The sequence below is a fragment of the Bidens hawaiensis genome, unplaced genomic scaffold (assembly GCF_021521415.1).
Source record: "Bidens hawaiensis isolate Kalapana, Puna unplaced genomic scaffold, B.hawaiensis_p1.1 tig00037240_1, whole genome shotgun sequence".
Taxonomy (NCBI): domain Eukaryota; kingdom Viridiplantae; phylum Streptophyta; class Magnoliopsida; order Asterales; family Asteraceae; genus Bidens; species Bidens hawaiensis.
The window spans coordinates 71,914-94,964 of NW_027496499.1; the positions used below are offsets into that span (position 1 = coordinate 71,914).

The 23,051-nt window shown below is 36.3% G+C and overlaps 4 protein-coding genes across 4 annotated transcripts; 3 read left to right on the plus strand and 1 right to left on the minus strand.

Moving 5' to 3' along the window:
- Positions 1 to 2,539: 2,539 nt before the first annotated feature.
- LOC143589137 (uncharacterized) lies at positions 2,540 to 4,593 on the plus strand. Its single transcript, XM_077069981.1, has one exon. It carries the CDS (start codon positions 2,632 to 2,634, stop codon positions 4,483 to 4,485), a length of 1,854 nt encoding a protein of 617 aa, XP_076926096.1. The 5' UTR covers positions 2,540 to 2,631; the 3' UTR covers positions 4,486 to 4,593.
- Positions 4,594 to 5,398: 805 nt separating this feature from the next.
- On the plus strand, positions 5,399 to 11,197 carry LOC143589139 (4-diphosphocytidyl-2-C-methyl-D-erythritol kinase, chloroplastic/chromoplastic-like). The gene is made up of 11 exons (XM_077069982.1): positions 5,399 to 5,544; positions 5,624 to 5,719; positions 6,367 to 6,435; positions 6,536 to 6,640; positions 6,720 to 6,776; positions 7,801 to 8,001; positions 8,421 to 8,513; positions 10,290 to 10,389; positions 10,472 to 10,571; positions 10,769 to 10,854; positions 10,939 to 11,197. Exons 1-11 carry the CDS (start codon positions 5,401 to 5,403, stop codon positions 11,037 to 11,039), a joined length of 1,152 nt encoding a protein of 383 aa, XP_076926097.1. The 5' UTR covers positions 5,399 to 5,400; the 3' UTR covers positions 11,040 to 11,197.
- A 24-nt stretch (positions 11,198 to 11,221) lies between these two features.
- LOC143589144 (protein DGS1, mitochondrial-like) lies at positions 11,222 to 15,962 on the plus strand. Its single transcript, XM_077069987.1, has 13 exons — positions 11,222 to 11,302; positions 12,030 to 12,302; positions 12,398 to 12,535; positions 12,619 to 12,780; positions 13,703 to 13,897; positions 14,007 to 14,107; positions 14,177 to 14,294; positions 14,716 to 14,766; positions 14,932 to 14,960; positions 15,032 to 15,155; positions 15,251 to 15,361; positions 15,445 to 15,545; positions 15,658 to 15,962. Exons 1-13 carry the CDS (start codon positions 11,222 to 11,224, stop codon positions 15,773 to 15,775), a joined length of 1,602 nt encoding a protein of 533 aa, XP_076926102.1. The 3' UTR covers positions 15,776 to 15,962.
- An 855-nt stretch (positions 15,963 to 16,817) lies between these two features.
- Positions 16,818 to 22,776, minus strand: LOC143589142 (cysteine desulfurase 1, chloroplastic-like). Its single transcript, XM_077069985.1, has 10 exons — positions 22,543 to 22,776; positions 19,868 to 20,004; positions 19,642 to 19,801; positions 19,368 to 19,554; positions 19,124 to 19,269; positions 18,385 to 18,457; positions 18,224 to 18,287; positions 17,970 to 18,069; positions 17,156 to 17,314; positions 16,818 to 17,075 (listed from the first exon to the last, which is right to left on the minus strand). Exons 1-10 carry the CDS (start codon positions 22,774 to 22,776, stop codon positions 16,905 to 16,907), a joined length of 1,431 nt encoding a protein of 476 aa, XP_076926100.1. The 3' UTR covers positions 16,818 to 16,904.
- Between the last annotated feature and the right edge of the window lie 275 nt (positions 22,777 to 23,051).

A 23,051-nucleotide genomic window follows, 5' to 3' on the forward strand; every position in this document is an offset into this window, starting at 1 on the left:
CAACATTATGTTGACGTTTTCAAGTATGTTTTTCAGGTCGCTAAACAAGTAAGAAGTATTATAGGACAAAGCATTGCATGTCGGATCACCTATTTATAGGATTTTTGTCTATAACTTAAATTATTTTGAGTCATAGAATTGGGAATCATATAGTTATGTCATGTTTTGAAATACTTTCAAACCTTTTATTTTGTAAAATAACTAAACTATTTGGTGATCTATGAATGTGATGTTTGCTTTAATCAATAGTTGTGATTATCCATAATTAGTCGCACGCTCGCGATTCCGCTAAGGCGGGGTGTGACAAAGGGTTATGGTTAAGTATCTCCCACGATGAGTTAGATTCCTTCTTGGCGCAAATGAGTACTTTCTGCAAAACAGAACACCGTGAGCTCGTTACGAGGAATGGGGAGGGGGTGATTCTCTCGTAACCACCCTCCGGCGTGAGAATCAGTATTTTCTATGTGATAAGAGTATATAGAGAGAGTGTACGATATTGGATGCTGAATCCCTTACCGTTTGGAGATATCATGGTATTAATAACCGGATGAGAGAGAGTATGGCCAACTGCTTTGTCAGGCTTTCCACGAATTATATTCTCCATTCGTGTGATTGTGGAGGTTGGTGGGCATCATGACCTTTTAATATTGACGTGGTGCACTATTTTGTAACGTCCTTTATGTGTTGTTCATTCCCCATTGGTTGGGCGATATTCTCGATGTATATTCTTCTTTTTTGTCTCATGCTGGTGGAGATCTTGGCGCTACCATTCCCGAGGTGTCAGAGAATTTTTATTATATTTGGCCACGTTTCTTGCGCCATGCCATCCGCCTGGCGCTTGATCTCTTCACTCAGCAGGACCTTATATTATTTTAAGGTGGGTTTAGTACCGTACCCCTGCAGATTATTTTCATTTAATATCACTCTGGATCCAATATAGTATATATTAAATTTGTGTTTTAACTTTGTTTATAAAATTCAACCATGTTTAAAACCATTATGTGAAAAAAAAATATGTAGGTCGTATGCACTAGTGGTGCAAATACCGTTAAACCGGCTTTGGGGCCATCAGTTATTAATCGAACATATTTTTGGTCAAGCGATTAAAACCGACTATTGCCCATAACCGGTTTTTATGCTTGAAATTTGTAATCATGAAAAACGGCTAGGTTATCAATGGACTGATTAACCTACCTAACTGGTTATTTACCGTTTATTTTATAAAGAAATTACAAAAAAATTATTAAGTACTAAAAATGTTAAATAGACTCATTTTATTTAACTGAAAAAAAGTAGATAAAAACAAACATATATAAATAAAAAAGTTAAAAATGACAAACATGAGAAAAAACAGTAATTTGTATAATTTAACATTGGAATAGTCTTTAATTTCTCATTGATTTCTTGCTTGCAATGTTTTGCGAAATGAGCACATATTGAGGCTGATAAAGAAAAAGCCCAAAGCAGGCAACCCAGAAAGTAAATGGGCTAAGTCGGCTACCTACAAATACAATACAATACATAAATAAGTATGAAAATCCAAAGAGCGAAGAGCTAACAACAAAACAAAACAAAACGAGTGTAAGAAGAAAGGAAAAGGGGTTCATTTTATATACGTTCGACTTGCAAACCCTAACAAATCAAATCGATCGAACAAACAAAGGCGCGGTAAACTTCATCTCTTTATCCAATTCATTCAAATGTCTTTCTTCCTTTGTTTGCAATTTCAACATGTGTAATTAATTGTGGTGAATCAGCTTATCTGATTTAACATGTTAAAGGTTTACAGGAATATAAGTATGGTGTTATGTTATGAAATGTTACATTTAGAACGTAGGGTGTACCTGTCTGTCTCAGAGAGAGATGTAACTCATTTTCCGAGCACTATATATATCGAACCTTTCTGATTAGGTTCCGCCCATCTTACTTGGTTTATGATTCATTTGGGATTGTTTTTAGTAATTTTTCTATGTTTTGCAACTGTTTTTTGTTGTAACTTATGCAACTGTTTGGCTTTGGATGCTTAGATACTTCATTTGCTGATTTATTACCATTCATAGGTTTTCGCTTTCAAATGATGGCTGATGCATTTTGGTCTGCTAGCTTTTTTAGCAACATAAATTGTGGCTTTATATATTATTATGGTAGAATACAAGTTTACATCAGTATATTATTATTTGATCATTGTCTTTGCATATTACATCTGTGCTGGTGTGTCCATCACCATCTGGAACTTTGTGAAAACATTCAAACTGTTTGGATCTTTACTTCTGATATCATTTCAGCTGAGAATCGAAGCTATTTTCAACCTTGATTTGTTCTTTACATTTGCTCCATCTAGTTTTGAGAATTGAGGCTCCTCTTTTGCACTTTTGAAACTGTATATTGTATTTTGTTTACTTGAACTTAACTAAGCCTGCATGATCAAGCATAAAATGTATTTTTGGACGTTTATTTGCAGACTCTAATTTAATTAATGACATGTTTAGGGTTATGATATTATAAGAATGCATCAGTTACTACATGAACAAGCAAATCATTAGTTTTAGATGTTAGATATTACAACAATTGTTTGCAAGTATTTAACACCAAGATAAAATCATTTACATTTCAGGAAAACCAGAAACAGAAATGTCAACTTCTAGGTCAAAGTCAAAGGATAAAAAAGCAGCAGGAAAAGAACAACCAAAGCCTTCCACTAAACCCACAGTAACTGCAAACACTGGTGGAAATGCTCCCTCTAGCGGTTACAACCCACTTCTTGGGACCTTTCACTCACTCGAAACCGCACCAGTTTCATCTGTTCCGCATATTCACACCAATGGCCGTTTTCATGATATTGATGATACAGATGACCCGAATTCTGTTCATACAGGTGTGGAATATGATTGTGCGTCCAACAATGGTAGTTGGTCAGGCGAGTCAGAAGACCCAAAAGACAAACCAACTCACGGGCCCACCACCCGCAACGAGGCGGGTACTGGGGTCGATAATGACAAACGAGAAAAAATTCGTCAAAAAAATGAGAAAAAGCATCAGAGACAGAAAGAGAGACGGGCTCAGGAGCTACACGAACGTTGTTGCGGGTATTTAATGTCGAGAAAGCTAGAATCGCTTTCTCAACAGCTCGTTGCAATGGGGTTCCCTTCTGAACGCGCAACAATGGCCCTTATTATAAACGAAGGAAAGTTAGAAGAATCAGTGGCTTGGTTGTTTGAAGGTGGTGAAGATTCAGTCAGCCAAAAAGAAGTCAACTCTGACCATGGTGGCGGCAACTTGAAAGTTGACATATCACACGAGCTTGCTCAAATTGCTGACATGGAAATTAAATTCAAATGCTCAAAACAAGAGGTCGAACGTGCGGTAGTTGCCTGGGAGGGTGACCTTGCGCAGGTGGCAGAGAATTTGTTAAAGTTTCAGAAAACCGAATCTAATGCTGGCTCGGTCCCGCCTAAGCCGGAGGAAAACGGTGCCCCACCTAAACCTTTTGGCGGCACCACCCAGATGCCGCCACAGCCAGCTTCACATATACATCAACTAAAGCAAAATCAAGCACCTGGAGCCGTGGCGGTTACAGGGCGATCATTAGCAGAACCTGGCGGCAAGAATATACAACTGTTGAAGAAAGCTCCACCGGCTCCATCTTTAGAAAAGAGGTGGGCGATTGGTGGATTGAGCCCGAGCCCATCGGGTTCTTATTCATTGACGTCTTCGTTGCAGGCTGCCCCGCCGCTATCCAAAACTGAAACACCGTACATGAACATTGGTAATGAGCTAAAGAGTCTTCAGATCGGGTCAGTCGGGTCAGTTAGAGAACCGGTTATAATGATGCAGAGGGCTCAATCGAAGCATATGCCTGCTGCAAGTATGAGCTCTAGTTCTAACAGTGCAGTTGAACCCTTAACAGGCTTGAATCCAAACGGGTTCCATACGACAAGAGGCTTTAACATGAATTCCTCGAGTTATAGAACCAACCAACTGTATGACCAGCTTCATTATCAGCCTCGTGGTGGGGTGGTTGACCATCATGGTGGTCAACTGCCAGTTGCTACAAACCAGTTGTGGAATAACAGGACGGTGGGGTCCACCTCAACTCCACCGTTAACGGCTGCTACTTCTCTTGGCTTGTTCTCGGGTTTCGGTTCAAACGGGGTTTCAAGCCCGTCACAAGACTGGAACGGTGACTGGTCGTCACAGTTTGACTACACAAACATAGACTGGAGTTTAAATCGTGCTGCGCCAGCTGGTGGTGGGTTTATACCGAACGGGTCGTGGGGGTCTTCGCCTGGTAGGAGTGCAATTAGGCCGGTGTTGTCAATAGGTGGCGGGGTTGGGTTGCACGGCCCTGATGGAGTGGGCATTGGGGCGGTTGGCGGCGCCGCCGGTGGTGGTGGTGGTTCGGAAGCGGGTGAATGGACGTCTCCTTTTGAGGAGAAAGACTTGTTTAGTTTGCCCAGACACTTTGTTTCTTCGCCCTCTCTCTAGTGGGAGTTTGAAAAGAATAAGGAAAAGAAAGAAAGAAAGAAATGGTTTGAAAATGAAAAAGAAAACATGACTTTTAAACGTGTGTGTGTTTATTGTTGTTTGCCTGTCTGTTTGGTTTCTTTATTTATTTATGCTGCTGCTGCTGCTGCTGCTGCCGCCTATTTACATATCCTTACTTAAACATTAGATTTTCGTTTTCATTAGGTTAAAATGATAAAAAAGAAAAGTAAATAAAAAAATCCACAATTTCAGGTAAGTTGTTTGAAGTGGTCGTTGCAAATAGTTAGGAGTAAAGTGAAGGGATTGGTTAGCAGCAGAAAGAAAGAAAGATGTGTTGATAGCATAGTAATGTTACCATGTTAGATGATATATAGGAACAATCACAAACATCTTCTAGCGGTTTTGATTGGTTTTTTAGAGTATGAGGTTGTGTGTGAGGCCTTAGCTTTCGTTCAGTTGTTGGACGGAGAAAAGAAAAGTACCTCTCATTGTATTGTAGAGGAACCTATACAATAGAAACAAGTTATCCACCTAAAAGCATTACCATGGTGTAAAAATTAAAATTCACATGTAAATAATAAATATAATAAAGTAAAGATGCATATGTGAATCTCAAATTTTATAGATATTAATAATAATAATAATAATAATAATAATAATAATAATAAGGGAGTAGAATGTTGACGTTGAGGACCAATCCAAAAGAGATGAGATGAGATGAGATGAGATGAGATGAGAGGAGTGTATATATATATATAGAAGAGATGTCTATAAGTCAAAATAAAGAGGCTGAGAATCTTCATTTAACCCCCAATTCTGATTCCGCCAACCAACTAACCACCCACTCTCCCACCATAATAATAATAATAATAATAATAATAATCTCTGTGTCAGTCTGTCTCTGAAGTTCAATCGATGGCGACAATGGGCGCTTCTAATCTGTTCCCATCCAAATTCACGGCCAATCACCATCAATCTAAACGCTTCTCATCTCTTCAATTTGGTTCAAGAAATCGACTAGTAGTCAAAGCCTCATCTGATACCAGAAAGCAAGTGGAGGTTGATGCTTCCTTCATTTAATTTAATTTACTTGTGATGATGATGATTATTAATATTATAAGTGAGTTTGTTGTTTCAGATAGTGTATAATCTAGATGAGAAGCTAAATAGGTTAGCTGATGAGGTGGATATGAATGCTGGTTTGTCTAGACTCTCCCTCTTTTCTCCTTGCAAGGTTACTAATACTTACTTACTTTACATCTTCTCCTTTTCTTTTATTATGTTTCTTAATTTATGCCTAATTCCTTACTCCCTCCCATGCGTTTCATGTTATCCTAATTTAACCTGAGTTTTAAACATCAACAAGTTTTTAAGCAACAAAACATGATCAAACAAGGGTTTAAAATGCTAAGGTTGGTAAAAACCTACAAAATGTACATACAAAATGTGTGTGTGCATAGGAATTATTAGATCATTTGAGTTGTGAAAACTCGAAAGAACTCTATTAACAAATCAAAAATAAAATAAAAAATACCCGTATGTATCATATATGTATAGTCAATCAATGTATTTTTTTTTCGTAGATGTAACTTACATATAATACATATGATTATTTTTAAGTTACTGTTTAATGGAGTTCATTCGAGTTCTCACAACTCAAATCGGTACCCCATCGCCCAACTAATCCTTATTAATCACTAGTCAGTACCCCACCGCCTGCGTAGCGCCTAGCGATGTTTACAACACTACATATTAGTACATTTAATATAAGTGTTCTGAATATAATTTTATATGCATTTTAAAGTTGAAGTCAGTTTGACTTCAAAAGTCAATGCAACACTCTGTTTATGAACTGGCTTTTGAAATCTTTTCAAAATGCAGATAAATGTGTTTTTAAGAATAACGAGTAAGAGGCCAGACGGGTTTCACGACTTGGCATCTCTCTTTCATGTAAGTTGTATAATATGCTGTTTCTTATTGATCTTTTATTCTATATTTTGAAGGTTTATTTAAACTTTTGGTGTTGAAAACTGAACTGTTTTACCCTTAGGTAATCAGTTTAGGTGATAAGATAAAGTTCTCCTTGTCACCATCAACATCTACTGATCGATTGTCAACCAATGTGCCTGGAATCCCACTTGATGAAAGAAATTTGGTAAATCATCAATCTTTAATTCTTTTGTGCTTTTAGTGTCACGTGTTTAATGGTTTTATGAAATATTTTGTGCATGTAGATAATAAAGGCCTTGAATTTATACCGCAAGAAGACTGGAAGTGACAAATTCTTTTGGGTAAGACGTGCAAAATTAGATGAAATAATGAATTTCTGGTTGTTAGATTCTATATAATTTTTGTTTGATGTTAACCTCCCATAATAGTTTTCGTAGTAAATAATTTGTTGTCTTGTGATGTTATTTTGTGAACAAAATGATTTATGAGCATTTATACAAGAGAGAGAGAGAGAGAGAAAGTTCTTTGGTAACTTTTGACCTGTTTTTATTTTAAGCTATTTTTTTACCAGTTTGACCCGCTAAAGAAAAGACAATCTGGATTGACTATTCTGAATTAGGGTGTAAATGAACCGAGCTTAGGTTGAGCTTCCCTCGTATAGGTTATGAGAACTCGAGCTCTACTCGTTTCGAGCTTTAGTTCTAAAGATTGAGCTTGGCTCGTGAGTAGTTTACAAGCTCGAGCTCATTTATCATTTATTAAGTATATTTTATATATTTATTTATATGCATATATATTTTCATTGTAATTTTTAAGTATCATAATATATATTATATAGTTATATTTATAATATTTTTTATATAAATATTGATTATATTAAATCAAAGTTATATACGCAATAGGCTCGTATCGAGCTTTGTTTCTAAAGCTTGAGCTCGGCTCCTGAGTAGTTTTTCAATCTCGAGCTCAGCTTGTTTATTATTTATTAACTAATTTATATACATTTATAATTATTTATATACATGTATATATTTTAATTAAAATTTTATGCAGATAATAATATATATTATTTACTTATTTTTATAATTGTATATATAATAACTATTATATAAATGTGGATTTAAATATTAAATAAAAACTACATAAATAATGGCTCGTTTAGGCTCACGAGCCAGCTCAAGCTTGATAAGTGAAACTCTGGCTCAAGCTTGATTAAGTTCGGCTCGATTCTAGCTTTTAACCAGCTGATCTCGAGTACCTCACGACCATATTGGCTCATTTACACCCGTAAACTCTAACCACATGTATCAAAATTGCGACCTCTATTATTATTATTATTTATCCGCTTATGATATTTTGTGGCAGGTTCATGTTGATAAAAGAGTTCCAACCGGGGCGGGGCTTGGTGGCGGAAGTAGTAACGCTGCAACTGCACTATGGGCAGCAAACCAGTTCAGTGGCGGTCTAGCCACTGAAAAAGAACTCCAAGAATGGTCGGGTGAGATCGGTTCAGATGTCCCGTTCTTCTTCTCCAATGGAGCCGCCTATTGCACCGGTCGAGGTGAGGTACGTATCCATTTAAATTAACAGATGATCAATTTACTGTTTTCTTTTTTAAGACTAGGTATAATGGGCTAAAACGCCCTTATCCATGTCAGCCACATAAGGCGCCAAACACCAAAATGGGTAGGGCGTGAGGGGCGCAGAAGGGAAGGAGCGCCATTGGCAAGGGGGTGTGGGGTCATGTTCATGTCACATTTTTTATAAAAAAATAATTATATAATAATCGTGGTGTTAGTTAAACAATTATGCGTTTTTATGGAAAAGTTAATGTGAGGCCCCCCCATGCCTATGTGGCAGTGACCCAGGGGGGGGGGGAGGGGTTCACTTTTTAGTTAAAGCACTACACACAGTCTAATACTATGCTAATTTCAAGTAAATATATTGTGTGTAATTTGATTTGTGTGTCACATTGTTGATGTTAGATTGTCCAAGATATACCCTCACCGGTACCTTTCGACCTGCCAATGGTTCTGATTAAGCCTCCCGAGGCATGTGCCACAGCTGAAGTTTACAAGGTAATTTTTGTCTTGTGATTAGAGGTGACAAGATGGGCGGGTCATGCGAATTGGGTAACGGGGCAAAGCGGGTTCAGGCTGAAACGGGTTAAACTAGGTTTTGGCTGAAACAGGTCAAAACAGGTTTGGGCTTAAACGGGTCAAAACAGTTTCGGGCTGTAACAGGTCAAAAATAAGTTCGGGTTGAAACAGGTCAAGTTAGGTTTGGGCTGAAATGTGTCAAATCAGGTTCGGGCTGAAATGGGTCAAAATAGGTCCGGGAAACAGGACAAACTAGGTTCGGGATGAAACAGGTCAAATAAGGTGCGGGCTGAAACAGGTTCAGGCCAAAACGGGTTGACATACAAACTCTTTTTTTTCCGTTTTATAATTGTAAAACAATAAATGGCTAATTTTTAAGGATTATTGGATTTAAATAATCCCACCTTTAATGAATTGGCCAATAATAATCCCACCTCCGGTATTTCCCGCTGGCAGTCCCACCTTTTCAATGTATTTTGTTTTATAAACCAGCGTTAAAAAAACTTAACGGGGTTAAGTTTTTGATGATGTGACAGGTGACTTGGCTTATTTAAATCCTACATGGCTTTTCCCTTTTTTTTTAACGGGGTTAAGTCAGAACTATGCCTAGGGTTCAATTTTTGGCTTCAATTTTTTTCATATCGATCGATCCATGAATCAAGCTTATCCCTAATTAGGGCTAATTTAGGAATTAGGGCGAGAGTTTGACGATTTGTGTTTGCCTGAATCAGTAGATGGATTTCTTAATAGCCATCGTAAGGGTTCGTTGTGGTCGTCGGTGGTGGTGGGAGACGGTAGATGCAGTGGTACGGACGAGTGATAGGTCGTCCGAATTCTAGAGCTTAACGGACTCATCGAGAGATCCAGTGAGTAGGAGGTTGGTGGACAGGAGCCACGTGCAGGTCCAGACGCAGCCGGTGTGTGCGGTTTCCAGAGATCGGAGCCATGCGAGCTTCCTTGGTGTTGGTGCAGTGCAGATTCGAATAAAGTAAACCCTAACGAACGAACGCAGGAAGATGAGTTTGGGTTTTGATGAGTTTTTAACGGGTTTTTAGCTGCAGTAGAGGTGAGATATGGTGGCGTCGGTGGAGCTGGGAGACGGTGGCAGCGGTGGAGTGGGGAAGACGGTGACGGGAGGTTGGAGACGGTGGGTTATATCTAGAAATATTTTAATTACATTTTATTTTAAAAATCAAGTTTATTTGTTTTTAATCTTTTAAGAAAATCTAATTTAATTATTTAAATGTTTTTAACTAAATGGATTAAAATGACCAGTTTGCCCTCATGAAAAAAAAGGGAAAAAAAACGGAAAAGCCATGTAGGATTTAAATAAGCCAAGTCACCTGCCACATCATCAAAAACTTAACCCCGTTAAGTTTTTTTAACGCTGGTTTATAAAACAAAAAACATTGAAAAGGTGGGACTGCCAGCGGGAAATACCGGAGGTGGGATTATTATTGGCCAATTCATTAAAGGTGGGATTATTTAAATCCAATAATCCAATTTTTAATAGAAAAACCAAATAGTTCTCATAATTAAAGTCTGGAAAAACGATCTAGTAGGTTTAATACCTTAAAAAGGGACTTTAGATTACTTTCAACCCCTTGACCTGTTCCCCTTTGTTTTTGACCTTTTGATTTGACCGATTTGAGATAGAAACACAACCCAAATCAATCTGTTGATCACTAAACGGATCTAAAAGTGTCACATCTACGTATAACAATAATAATCAAATATTGAAATGTATGTTATCAGCGGTTCCGGTTAGATGCATCAAGTACCGTTGACCCGTCAACCTTGCTGGAGAAGATATCAAAGAACGGAATATCACAAGACGTTTGTGTAAACGATTTGGGTATGAAGTTTTTTATTTATATTATAAATGTGGCATGCCATCAAAGTTGATTAATATCACTTAACATATGTTATTACCATAGAACCACCTGCGTTTGAAGTGCTTCCATCTCTGAAACGACTAAAACAACGCATAATCGCTGCGGGCCGTGGAAAATATGATGCTGTTTTTATGTCTGGAAGGTACCGATAATTTCGTTTAATTTGTCAGGTGACAGTTTTTGGCAACCGTGTTGGCCGTTGGGTTGGACAATTTCAATGGTTTATGAACACCCATGCTAAGAATTGTGACCTCTAATGAAATAAAAATGAAGCATAATGATTTTTGCTACATTAAATAATCATATTATTTGGTTATCATTATCATAATGATTTTGCAGTGGAAGCACTATAGTAGGGGTCGGTTCACTGGATCCACCACAATTTATATACGATGAAGAAGATTATAAGGACGTCTTTTTCTCGGGTAAGCCAAGATTTCTCACCCCTTTGATCTATAAGTTCTTCAGTTGATCCATATTTCTGACATATGATTGTGTTGTTAATGCAGAAGCTACATTCCTAACGCGTGCAGATCAACAATGGTACGCAGAACCATCTTCAGCAGATGCTGCTGGTTCACTTGCAGACCAATCTAGTTTCACTGCATAATCTGAGTATGGATGTTTGTTGTTGATGTATGCTTAATAATCCTTTTAGGATCTACTGATGATCCAGTTTTTATATTTATAAACATTGGTATGAACTTCATATCATCTTGTAATGATACTTTACCATTGAGTTGAAGGTATATGTTTTTCCTACGCCCATCAATTGTTCTCGGGGTGTTTACGATGTGGTTCGGCCAGTTTTCACAAATTGAACTGACCAAGTCGGTTGGGCTGAACCGACCAGTTTTCACGGTTTACAGTATGGTATTTATATATGGTATAATTATAATCTCAAATCATGGATACCATTTCTCATTCATACTCCTTTATATACAAACATATTACAATTGCAACCTTAAACTATTAGCCCAATCTAAATTCACACCACCATAATAATAGATTGCATCATCTTTCTTTCAAGTTCGTTCCCTGGGCATGTATTTGTGGATTTCAAACGCCAAGAAAGGCGCTTAGATGTTGAAGAGCTTTCAACCGGCTTCCGGACATGGATCGGCCCTTAGCAACCTCCAAAAGACTAGTTTGAAAGGTTTCTAAACAATTTGTTTGGGATAAAACATATGACAAGTCAAATTAGGTCGAGTAGGTATATCCGAATTAGGACTTAAATATTTTATATTTGTATTTTTACAAAAAAGATTTATAATTTGAAAACGTTTTTCTTCTAACTTTTAAAAACATCTTTCAACATAAATCTAAAAGATATTAAAAAGTAAAAACACTGAATTTGTTTGTTCATCATCATCATCAAACCAGTACTTCCAATCTTCTTCTTCTTCTTCTTCTTCAAACTCAAACTCAAAGTCATCCTTGTTCCAATATTATTCCAGAATCCTCTACAATCCCTTCCACTTCACGAAGACAACTCTCTCCCGCTGCCCTTGGCCACAGCGTCTCTTGACCATTACAAGTATTATTATTACCTGCCTATCTGCTTATTCTTAATACTAATACATATAGATCCTTATTCCAGGCTGACTCCAGATGCATCCAGCCTCTTCTAGGAGACATTTTGGAACACATTTTCTTCAATTTGCAAGCCAGAGCAGAGGGATCTACTTCTCAGAAAGCTTACTTCATGGTCTTCGAAAGAGGCCCTAAAGCCTTTCTTGATGGTTCCGGACAGCTGTTACATGATTACCTTTTCCATGGTACTGGCATGCACAGTCTTACTACTGCACATATATCCGAGAGGATAATTGTCTTAACTAGTTTAAGATACTCATTAGCTACATTTCTAGCACAGGTACTACGGTTGCATTCACTTTGAATAATATTGTTGAATCAGGTATCCTTTTTGATGGCCTGTCAATAATCAATCTGTCTTTTCCAATTCATCAGGTCTATGTGGAAGTTGACAAAGTTGGGGAGCAGATCTTGAAGGAGCCCGAGAAGTCGGTGACTTCGTTACTAAGAACGATAAATGCTTTGTTTTCAGAACTGGAAACATCAATTGAACATGTTAGTGCGATACGTCAGGTAATTTAACATTTTAGTTTAAAATTCATAGTTTCATACGCCTACGTACAAGTTGTATGTTAAACTTACAGTTGAATATGCAGCCCGGTTCTTCTGTTGATGGGAGTTATTCGGCGCCTTTGTTGTTTGAGAAACTGCCTGGTATAAACCAAGAAGGGTCTCAGTGGACTGATTGCGCGATTAGAGAGAACATTAATTTGATTTATCTGAATCTAAGCAAGCTTGATGTATACTTATCTCTCTTGGTAATGTATTTTTTTCATACTTTCTATTTGCATATTTATTTTCAAAATCATGTTGCTCTCTTTCTCCCTTGACTTTAATAACTGAATCCTAATATACTCTATTGAATGCTAAATATGCTAAAGGCTATGGTTTTGATTGATCCCCTCAGCCCTAATATCTATACCTTAATCCATAAACACTAAACCTTAGGCCTGTAAATGAACATAATGTTTAGGGAACTGTTCAGTTCACGAACTGATTGGCAGGAAGTTTGACTATGTTTATTTATTAATATGAACAAGAGAAATTGTTCATTTAGTTAACCCAACAACATAAACACGTCTCGTTTCTTCATTTATGTTTCAGAACTGTTTGGCAGGAAATTTGTTTATGTCGGCTTATTTTATAAATAAACAAACATGTGGAATTTTGTTCATTTAGTTAAACGAACGAACATGAAACGCATGTTTTGTTCATTCGTTTACGTTCATATATGTTAGTCTACATTTGTTTAAGTTCGTCCGTTTACGTTCACTTATATACATAATACATGTAAATGCTTACAGGCCCATTGAATTTATTATAGTTTCAGTATGGTTTTAGGGCCAACACATTGTTGTTCACATTTACTTTTAATTGCTTTTAATTCAGTTATTTTCGTTATCTAAGTTAACTTATGTTCATTTGTTTATGTTTGTGAATCGTTTGTTTATACTATTAACTAATGAACCTGAACAAACACAAACATGTTTATTTTCTTACGAACGATACATGAACAACAAAGCCCGGTTCGTTTAAGTGTTTGTGTTTGGTCATATGTTCGGTTAAAGTTAAACAAACGAACATTGACATGCTGCGTTCGTGTTCGTTCGGTTCGTGTACAAGCCTACTAAATTCTAATCCCTAAACCCTAAGATTATGCATGCTATTGTTTTATCTTAGGTTGCCAAACACCAGAAGCCAAGAAAAATGACCCAACATTGGATGCGCTACACTGTTGGTGCGGTTGGAATTACAATCTTTTCACTATGGCTTCTCCGTCATAGTAGATTGACCGGGAGTTCTGACATAGATAATTGGATTTCGAATGCAAAAGAGTCGGTAACCGTTTTTATGACTGACCATGTAGAGCAACCGGTAAGACTTTTTTGTCTATTGAGTTAACTTTCTAAAAGATTTATCATGTTATCTGTGATCACAAATATGATATTATTGCGCAATAATAATCTGTATCATTTTATTTCAGCTTATAGCTATAAGAGACGAGCTTTTTGAGACCTTTAGAAAAAGGCATAGGGGAGTGATGGAACTTGAAGAGGTGCAATTAACTTCTAACTCACTACACAGGTTAGTTAGACAGTTAAAAGTCGGTTGAAACAAACTGTTTTTTTATGAATCTTTTTTTTTTTTTTGCAGAATGTTGTTGGCGTTTAGTGAGCAGACAAAAGGTCAAAAGTTCCCAGAAAATGCATCGGATCAGGAAATGCTTGAAATAGTAATGGGCAGGTATTATGTATTTGAATCTATTTTACCTGTTTAGATAAATAGGGTTAACCGGGTCGTATTTGGGTTGACCCGTTTTACGTGTCTATTTAACAGGTCAACCTTCCAGCCCATTTAATTAAACAGGCTGACATGCCAACTGGTTCGTGACCCATTTAACCCATTTGTTACAATCCGTTAACCCATTTAACAAGTTTACAACCACTGACTTGTCAACCCTTTTGACTTATTTTGATAAATGGGTTAAAGGGGTTGTGGTCGTGTTAAATGGGGTGTCTTTGACATGAATAAGTATACGGATCAATTTCAGGTTGAACGGAAATAGTCAGGTTTTGGGTTGTTATATATAACCCGTTTAGTAAACAGAGGTCGTGTTTGGTTGACTTGATTAACCTGTCTTTTAAACTGGTCAACCCACCAACCCAATGACCCATATATTAGAACCCTGGAAGCCGTTTCAGAATCTTCTTGGGGGTGAACTTGCTCGTGCAATGCTTATTCAAGTAACATACTCCCACCCTTGTTTGATTAATAAAATACCGGTACTAATGGTTTGGTTGATGGTTTGACCCAAAAACTGTCAAAACCGTCAAAACCGGACCATAAACACCCCTAATTTCAAACTATGTCACCTGACCTTGTTTTTGTTTTTTGGTTGCAATTTACAGATTCAGAAGCTAAAACTTGATATTGAAACGTAAGTTGCAATCATAATTTCTCATTTATGATAATTGTACGATGTGTTTCTAATGACGGTATTACAAATAGGGCAATGCTTGAACTCAACCAGATATTACGGGCTAACGAAATTAACTTTGCTATCCTTGCTGCTTTACCTGCGTTTTTTCTCTCGCTTGTTGTTCTCATGTTATTACGTGCATGGTTCAAGCAGGTCTGCTAAAAATATATATTTTGTTTATATTTTATATTTAGCACGCAAATAGTCTATAGTACATTTACCAATTTTCTTATAATTTTTGTTTCCAGGACACTAGGGCAGAAGGCAAAGGGAGAATTGCTCGGGTGCAAAGAAGATTATTAATAGCAGAAGTTGAGAAGAGAATTATGCAGTTCCAGAGTCGTATTGACCAGGGGCTGGTAAATGCTACTCTTTCATTATTGTTTACCAATAACTTGTTATTGATATTAACGTGCAAAATGAATTTGGTTTGCTGTTGCAGGAAAAGGATGCTCAATGTATGTATGGTTTGGTTTTGTATACCTTGGACCGCCTTTATAGAGCAGTGGAGGCGCAAGCAAAGGCTACCGGTGAATGGCAGTGGTTAGTTTGCTTCTGCATTTTTTTTAAATAAATTTATTATGTAACTTGAAGTGTTTACACTTTTTATGTGTATATAAACATATGTACTTATGCATTATGTCTATGTGGACAGTTTGAGGCAGGATATCAGTGATTTAGGGAAGCCAAACTTGCAGACTGCACATAAGCTAATGGTGACTTCGCGCATGGAGCGGATGTATGATTGCTTGCTTCCTTCACTACGGCGTTAGTGAACCAATACAAGATCATGGCTGAGAATCATTTACTTGTTTGATTCCATAATGAGCAAGCAAAAACTCAAGGAAAATTAACAGTTTTTGAATTTTGAATTTTTTTATTCTGTTTCTATTTTCCAAAGAAAATTTTGTCTTTCAAGGGTCTAATTTATAGAGGATAAAGACTGGAGGTGGATCTGATTTGGTGCATGTATGATACTGATATTTTGTGTATTGGACCTTGCATTTAAATTCCACAGATGCTGCAACTCTTTTACGTAACCCCTACCTAAATATATAAAAAAAGGCGTGTCTCAAGCATTTTGTTCTCTCTTTTATGTTTTAACTAAGATATTGCTAATCACTTCTCTTTTACATAAACCCTACACTCAAAAAACACTTTTGCGATTTCGCTCTTGTCAACTCCTGGGTGTCATCTTACATGATGTGGTGAGTGGATGTGTTGATTTATTGTGCAGAAGGTGGTGGCTACCTTTGTTTGCATGGGCTAAAGTCTGTCTCATGGGTTCGTTCTTTGGCTGTGTTTTGGATTCCTCATTTTAGCTCCTTGTTACTTTTTCAACAATTAATAAGTCATAAAAGTGACTTATCAACTTTCCCCCTCACAAAACCAATCCTGAGCACCTAATTTTTTTCCCAAAAATTAATAAGATATAAGTTAGCTAAAATAAGCAATCCCAAACACCTATGCATGCCTCAAAATTTAACCAATCGGTCTCTTTAGAATTGTTTTAACTTTTATGAGTCATGAATGTACAACATTCCCACCCCGTTTACTGTGGTAAAATGACTACACCCTTAAACACGATGTAGGGCAATGGACCCTTATATGAGAGCAATAGACGAAAAGGATTTTCTTAACTTCTACCTGTACTTAGTATACAACTAACTCATAAATGTTGGACTTATGTATGTGAAGTGATCGCCTTCGCTACATTTAAGATTTGTATAGGTTTGGACACAATTCTAACACGATACTATTATGTTTATTTTCATTATATATGTTAGTTTCTTTTTCAAAAAATAAAATAAAATAAATTGATACATCACAAGAGAATATCCAAATACGTAAATACATGTATAGTTTCACATACGAACACATTTCATTGTAGATTAATAAGATTTACTTGAAAGAGTTGAAGAAACCAATGGTATCATTAAGTGCCCGAATAAAGTCATCAACATCTTCTTTCGTGTTGTAGAAATAAAGACTGGCCCGCGCACTTGCACTTATCCCTAGGTATCGATGAAGTGGCTGCGCACAGTGGTGCCCGGATCTAATCGCTACTCCATGCTGTACCAAAACAAGATCATCCCTAAATCTGAGTGTTTGGTTTCATGTTAAGGTTAAAGTTGTTTTTATTGGTTTGTTACCTGTTGATCAAGAAAAGTGGCTATATCTGTGGGATGAAGCCCCTCAACATTGAAGGAACATAGAGCCGCACGATGAACCGTCTGTGAAGGGGCCGGTCCATAGATACGAACACCGGGAATCGCGTGAAGGTTTTCATAAAGGTAATTAGCCAGCTCTACCTGTTAAACAAAATTAAATGATGATTTAAGGTAAAATTACACCTGGCAATCATTTCATAAACATGATTGATTTGGGTAATTTTTGTTTGTTCACTAAATAGACTGATTGGGTCTACTTAAACTATAAAATGGGCCAACAACACCCGTTTTGACCCAAACTAAACTAGCATTTCCAAACAGGACCCATTTTTTTCATTTTTCCTAAATCGGCCCGTTTTAACCGAGCCAATTTTGGTCAAAATCCGCTTTGATCTGCAACAGATGGGATTTTCAAAAGGACCCGTTTCTTTGTTCTAAAACAACCAAGTTTCAACTCGAGCCCATTTTGGTCAAAACCTGTTTTGACCTAAACCAAATTCAGATTTTCAGAAAGAACCTATAATTATTTTCTAAAAGGCCCGTTTCAACCTGAGACCATTTGGTCAAACCCCGTTTTGACCGAAACCAATTTGGCATTTTAAAAGAGGATCCGTTTGACCTGAACACGGTTTTAACTCGTTAACTGACCTGACCTGACCCGACCCAACCCAACCACCCGTTTTACCAAACTTAGGTATTACTAAGTTAAAATAGATTAATATTTGAAAACTCGGTTATTTTGTATAAAGACAAAGAATATGAATATCAAAGCAAGAACTGAACAGATGAAAATAACCTCATAATCATGAATCTTTTGCATGCCAATTTGAGAAAGATAATCAATTGCTGTTCCTAAACCAATAGCTTCCCCGATCGCAGGTGTTCCAGCCTCAAATCTGAAACATCATAAATATAAATTCAAGATGCAAGGATCAAAGTTCAGCTGGGTCCATGTTAATGCTTGACGCAAAAGGCATTTATTACTACTTTGACCTCAAGAGTCAAAAGTTTGTAACAAGGTTATAAATATAATAGATCGAGTCAGCCAACCTGGATGGAGGGTCAGCATAAGTAGAATGGTCCAGGAAAACGTCAGAAATCATTTCCCCGCCACCTGCATTATTAACCATAAAGCAGCACTCAAACATTGTATGATTAAATTCATGTATTATAAGTGGTTGATGTTTATATAAAGCTGACAGCTGACTCACCTAAGAATGGAGGCATAGAAGCCAATAGTTCACTCTTTCCATATAAGAAACCAACGCCTGTAGGCCCACACATCTGAAGCATGTTTATCCCTCAATTCATAAACATCGAATATGTATATTTTACAAGTGACCATTTCAAGCCATTATTTATGAACGAGTCGATTCAGGTTATGTTGTATCTCTAACAGACCAAATGGTAAAATAAAATAAATAATAGCTAAAAATATTTGGTATGTTGAAACTCAACCGGTGCATTTTCAATCAAAATCATTTTATTAAATAATTAAATTATTATTGAAATAGTATAACCATGTATGGCACACTAGTTGCAAAGGTGATTGGGGAAGGAGTGTGCATGAAACCAAAATAACCAAACCCTAACAAAAACCGACGATTTGGTTTTATATTTTCGTAAAATCCAAACATTCAGTTCAGTTACGGTTATGCATGTAATAGAGACCAAAAAATTGAACCTAATGTATGAATTTACATTTTAAATCTCAATGATTTAGAGTTTAATAAACAGTGTAATCCAAATATTATAGACCAAATGCATAATAATCAAGTAACCATCAATTACCAAAAAGATTTATGCCCAAATTCATTATTTTGTGCCACATTTTCTTTAAGGCCCAAAAATTCAAGTCCAAATGGTAAAACCATAACCGAACTTACAACTGATGCAAACCGACCCATGCACAACTATAGCTGGGATCAACCTTTAGTGAAACTAATTCACCTTGTGAGAAGAAGCAACAAGAAAATCAACGCCAAGATCTTGGACATCAACAACCATATGTGGTACACTTTGACAAGCATCCACCAGTATTCTTGCCCCAACATCATGTGCCCATTGAGCAATATTCTTAATTGGAAGAACTGAAGCTACATAAAATTTTAAAATATCACACCATCTACATCACACAGATAAAAACTTTTGCAACCAAAACTGGTCAAAGACGATGCATGTAACATATACATACCAAGCATGTTTGAGACATGATGAACAACCACTAGTTTAGTCCTTTTGGAAAGCAAATCTTGTAGCATTTTGGTATCCGGGACTTCATCTTCTGTTAAACTAACAAACTTCAAAACCGCGCCAGTCTTCTCAGATAAAATTTGCCATGGAACAATGGCACTATGATGTTCAGCAATTGTAACAACTATCTGCAGGTAATGATAATAAAGCCGACTATAAGAATATTAACGTTTTTATTCAAGGATATTAAAATAAAAAGACTCTAAAAAACACACCTCATCACCAGCTTTTAAATTAGAAAGTCCCCATGAATAAGCTACAAGGTTGATAGCTTCAGTAGCATTTCTCGTGAACACGATTTCACTAGATTCTGACGCGTTTACAAAAGCTGCCACCTTTTTTCTTGCCATTTCATACTCATCCGTTGCTCGTGCACTAATTTTAAACATAATTATATATGATTGTTAATGAACTGTTGAGAGTTAATTGGTGTTTTAATACCTTAAGAAATGAATCCCACGATGCACGTTTGAGTTATATGATCTATAATAATTGTTAAGAGCATCTATCACAGCTGATGGCTTCTGTGAGGTTGCTGCATTGTCTAAGTAAACGAGGTTTGATCCATTGTTTACCTTCTGCAAGATAAACGTTGATCATAACATGATATTTCATAATATCTATCCATAATAACACAAGTTTAACACAACTAGTGAACCCGAACACGTTTAACTGAACATGTCATTCATAAACGCTAACATGGATCTGTTTAATAATCGGGTTACACAACACGACACATTTAACGCTATTAAAAGGTGATCAGTTTGATAACATGAATGAGACCATACGCTTAACAGATTAAATTTGACCAGTTCAATAACACGATCGACACAACAAGTTCAGCACAATTAGGAAGAAAAAAAAGACACAAGTAACACGACTAAACAACAGTAACCAAAAGAATACAATCCCATCTAACTATAATATACTAATATATTATGAAACAACGCTGTTCTGATAAAACGGGACATAAACGTGCCATGTCGACCTGTTAACCTATTTAACACAATAAGAAATGTGTCTACGCGTATCATAAATGAGGTCAACCAGGTTGAACCTGTTTAGACACGTTTTTAATTGTGTCATTAACGTGTTGACCCGTTTATGACCTGAACCCACTTATACCAAAAACTAACCTGTTCAACTAGTGTCGCGTTAACGGGTCATACCTTGACATTGACCTTAGTTGGATAAATTAGGTAATTTAAGATGTTAAATGTTTAGAGGAACAAGTATAATGTTGTGAAATGCTACATTGAGAAAGTAGGTTCGATTGTCGGTGGCTCGTGTATGTCATTTCCAGAGCATTATATCTTGACATTGACCTTACTTGTTCAATAGAAATGTGCTGTTATTTGCCTAGGAATATTGTATCTAGTGTTATTATTTTCTATGCAGTTGATGCGGAAAAATATTAGATATCGGTCAAGGACCAATATTTGGGATATCGGTAATTCTAATATCATGCAGAATTTATATATATATATATATAGCAATTTAATACTCTCCTCCCGGCTACCATTAACAAAATAACCTCTTTCCATGCAAAACACTAACAATTGTAGCAAGTAGGAACTGATTATTAAGACTTCAAACACTAACAATTGACAATTAAGACTTCAAAAAAGACTGATATCGTGGTCAATATTGCCGATATTATAGGTACTGATATTCTACTAGAGGTCGGACAACCGCTAGAGCACCGATATTGACTGCATAGTTTGTGCATCTAGATTATGTATGTTTTGATTACAATTGTTTTGGCAACATGAATGCTTATAGCATTTGGCATTGCAGTATTTTCTCTTAAGTATTTTATTGAGCTTTTAAACATGAAGCGAGTGGATATGATGCTTATTAATTTATGTTGGAACCTTATAGTTTTGACACAATTGTTCAGACTCAGTCGTTCTATTGTGGGACTTTGAGCTCAAGCTCTGGTTTTATGTTCAAACACTAAAATTTACAAATCAGTAATTGCAAATATTATTATTATAATTATTATTATTATTATTTTGTTAGCTGAAGAAAAATATGTTTAAAGGAAGTTGAGTTTTAAATACGTGATATGTATTGCTCATTCAGAACATTAATATAATCTTGCAAACACAATGTTTCTTTCTAAAGCATAAATATCCACTCCTGCAAGTTTAGTGAGTCGAGTCAAAGGAAAAAAGTTCAAAATGAATGAATCTAAGCTTGAAAATGTTCTGCTTCTTCATAGATTTACGTGCCTGAAATTTTTGCTGCCTTTTAATATATCTTTAAAAAGAATATTCTCTCACATTTTACAGTGTGAAGTGTTGTATTGCTTCTGCAATGTCAAGTTTGGAGGAGCCTCTTGGAATGGACAAGTTACCGAGCCTAAGCACCATTGATCTTTTTAATAGATTCTCATCCAATGGCTGCAGTACCAGTGGAATTGAGCATTGCTGGATTGAGGGAAATACTTCCACCTCATCAAATGATGACGAGCATGCATCTTTGCAGTTAGCAGGCCTGTTAACAAATCAGATCCCAAAGCCAAAGATCTCGTCGTCTTCAAATACAAACACAAACGTGTGGTGTTGTTTCCATCAGCTTTTCCTTGATTTCAGGTACATTCCACTTGAATTTCTGCTATTTATTTTGGGTAGGGTTTTTTCTAACTTCATTGGATGGATAATTTACCCGAGGAATTAGGTTTTCAGCACTAATGCGGAAAAATATGTCTAAGGCCGATATTTGAGATATAGGTTATCGCGGTGGGATATCGGTAATTCTAATATGATGCAGAATTTATAATTTAATATACATAGTAACAACTGAGTATACACAGTCTCCTCCCGGGTACCACTAAGCTGTTTCCAAGTTGCAAAAGAGTAAGAATTGTAGGTAGTAAGTAGGAAGTGATTAATTATTAAGACTTGAAACACTAACAATTGACAATTAAGAGTTAAAAAAAGACCGATAGATATTTTGAAGAGATTGTGTGCAGTAGGAGTGGATTGAGGGAAACTAAGCAACAGGAATTTAAAAATCCAGAAATGTCCAATTGGAATACTACAGTTCCACCAATTTTAAATAATAATAATAATAATAATAATAATAATAAGATGAAGAAGTAATTAGCTTACCTGGTGGAGAATATGAAAATCTGGTCGGGTAGCGTGGCCTAAAGAAACGGGTGCCGGAACAGAGACAGAGAGAGAAGCTGCTGCTGCTGCTGTTGAATATGAACAAGAAGATTTGGGGAAACTGAAGCGGAGGAGTTTGAGAGAAGATGTTCGATTGGGTAGATAATAATTATAATTGTAAGGCTGGTGGTTGTTTATTATCAGTTGAGGGAGTTTCACAACTACTCCTTCCATCAACATCCAACGTATGAATGAATTGGCACCCAAATCTCCTTTCTACTTTTAACTGCTGCATATATATATATATATATATATATATATATATATATATATATATAATAAACCACAACAACAACAAACACTATTATGTTTTTATTTTTATGAATAATGATTTTCCACATTTTATATTTTTTCTTTTATTTTTGTAATGTTTTAAAGATCGATCGAGTGACATAGTATATAATTTTTATCTTTTTTTTATTTGGTATGCTATTATATATATTATTAGT

Excerpts from the sequence above, each read along its gene's own strand:
- LOC143589137 (XM_077069981.1), top strand. The coding sequence starts at position 2,632 with ATGTCAACTTCTAGGTCAAAGTCAAAGGATAAAAAAGCAGCAGGAAAA.
- LOC143589139 (XM_077069982.1), top strand. The coding sequence starts at position 5,401 with ATGGCGACAATGGGCGCTTCTAATCTGTTCCCATCCAAATTCACGGCC. Across the intron at positions 8,514-10,289 it reads CCACAGCTGAAGTTTACAAG|CGGTTCCGGTTAGATGCATC; the intron begins GTAATTTTTGTC and ends GTATGTTATCAG. Across the intron at positions 10,390-10,471 it reads CGTTTGTGTAAACGATTTGG|AACCACCTGCGTTTGAAGTG; the intron begins GTATGAAGTTTT and ends TTATTACCATAG.
- LOC143589144 (XM_077069987.1), top strand. The coding sequence starts at position 11,222 with ATGTGGTTCGGCCAGTTTTCACAAATTGAACTGACCAAGTCGGTTGGG. Across the intron at positions 14,767-14,931 it reads CTCGTGCAATGCTTATTCAA|ATTCAGAAGCTAAAACTTGA; the intron begins GTAACATACTCC and ends TGCAATTTACAG. Across the intron at positions 15,546-15,657 it reads GCTACCGGTGAATGGCAGTG|TTTGAGGCAGGATATCAGTG; the intron begins GTTAGTTTGCTT and ends CTATGTGGACAG.
- LOC143589142 (XM_077069985.1), bottom strand. The coding sequence starts at position 22,776 with ATGGAAGGAGTAGTTGTGAAACTCCCTCAACTGATAATAAACAACCAC. Across the intron at positions 18,288-18,384 it reads TTCTATGCCTCCATTCTTAG|GTGGCGGGGAAATGATTTCT; the intron begins GTGAGTCAGCTG and ends TTAATAATGCAG. Across the intron at positions 18,070-18,223 it reads TATGCTGACCCTCCATCCAG|ATTTGAGGCTGGAACACCTG; the intron begins GTTGGCTGACTC and ends ATGATGTTTCAG.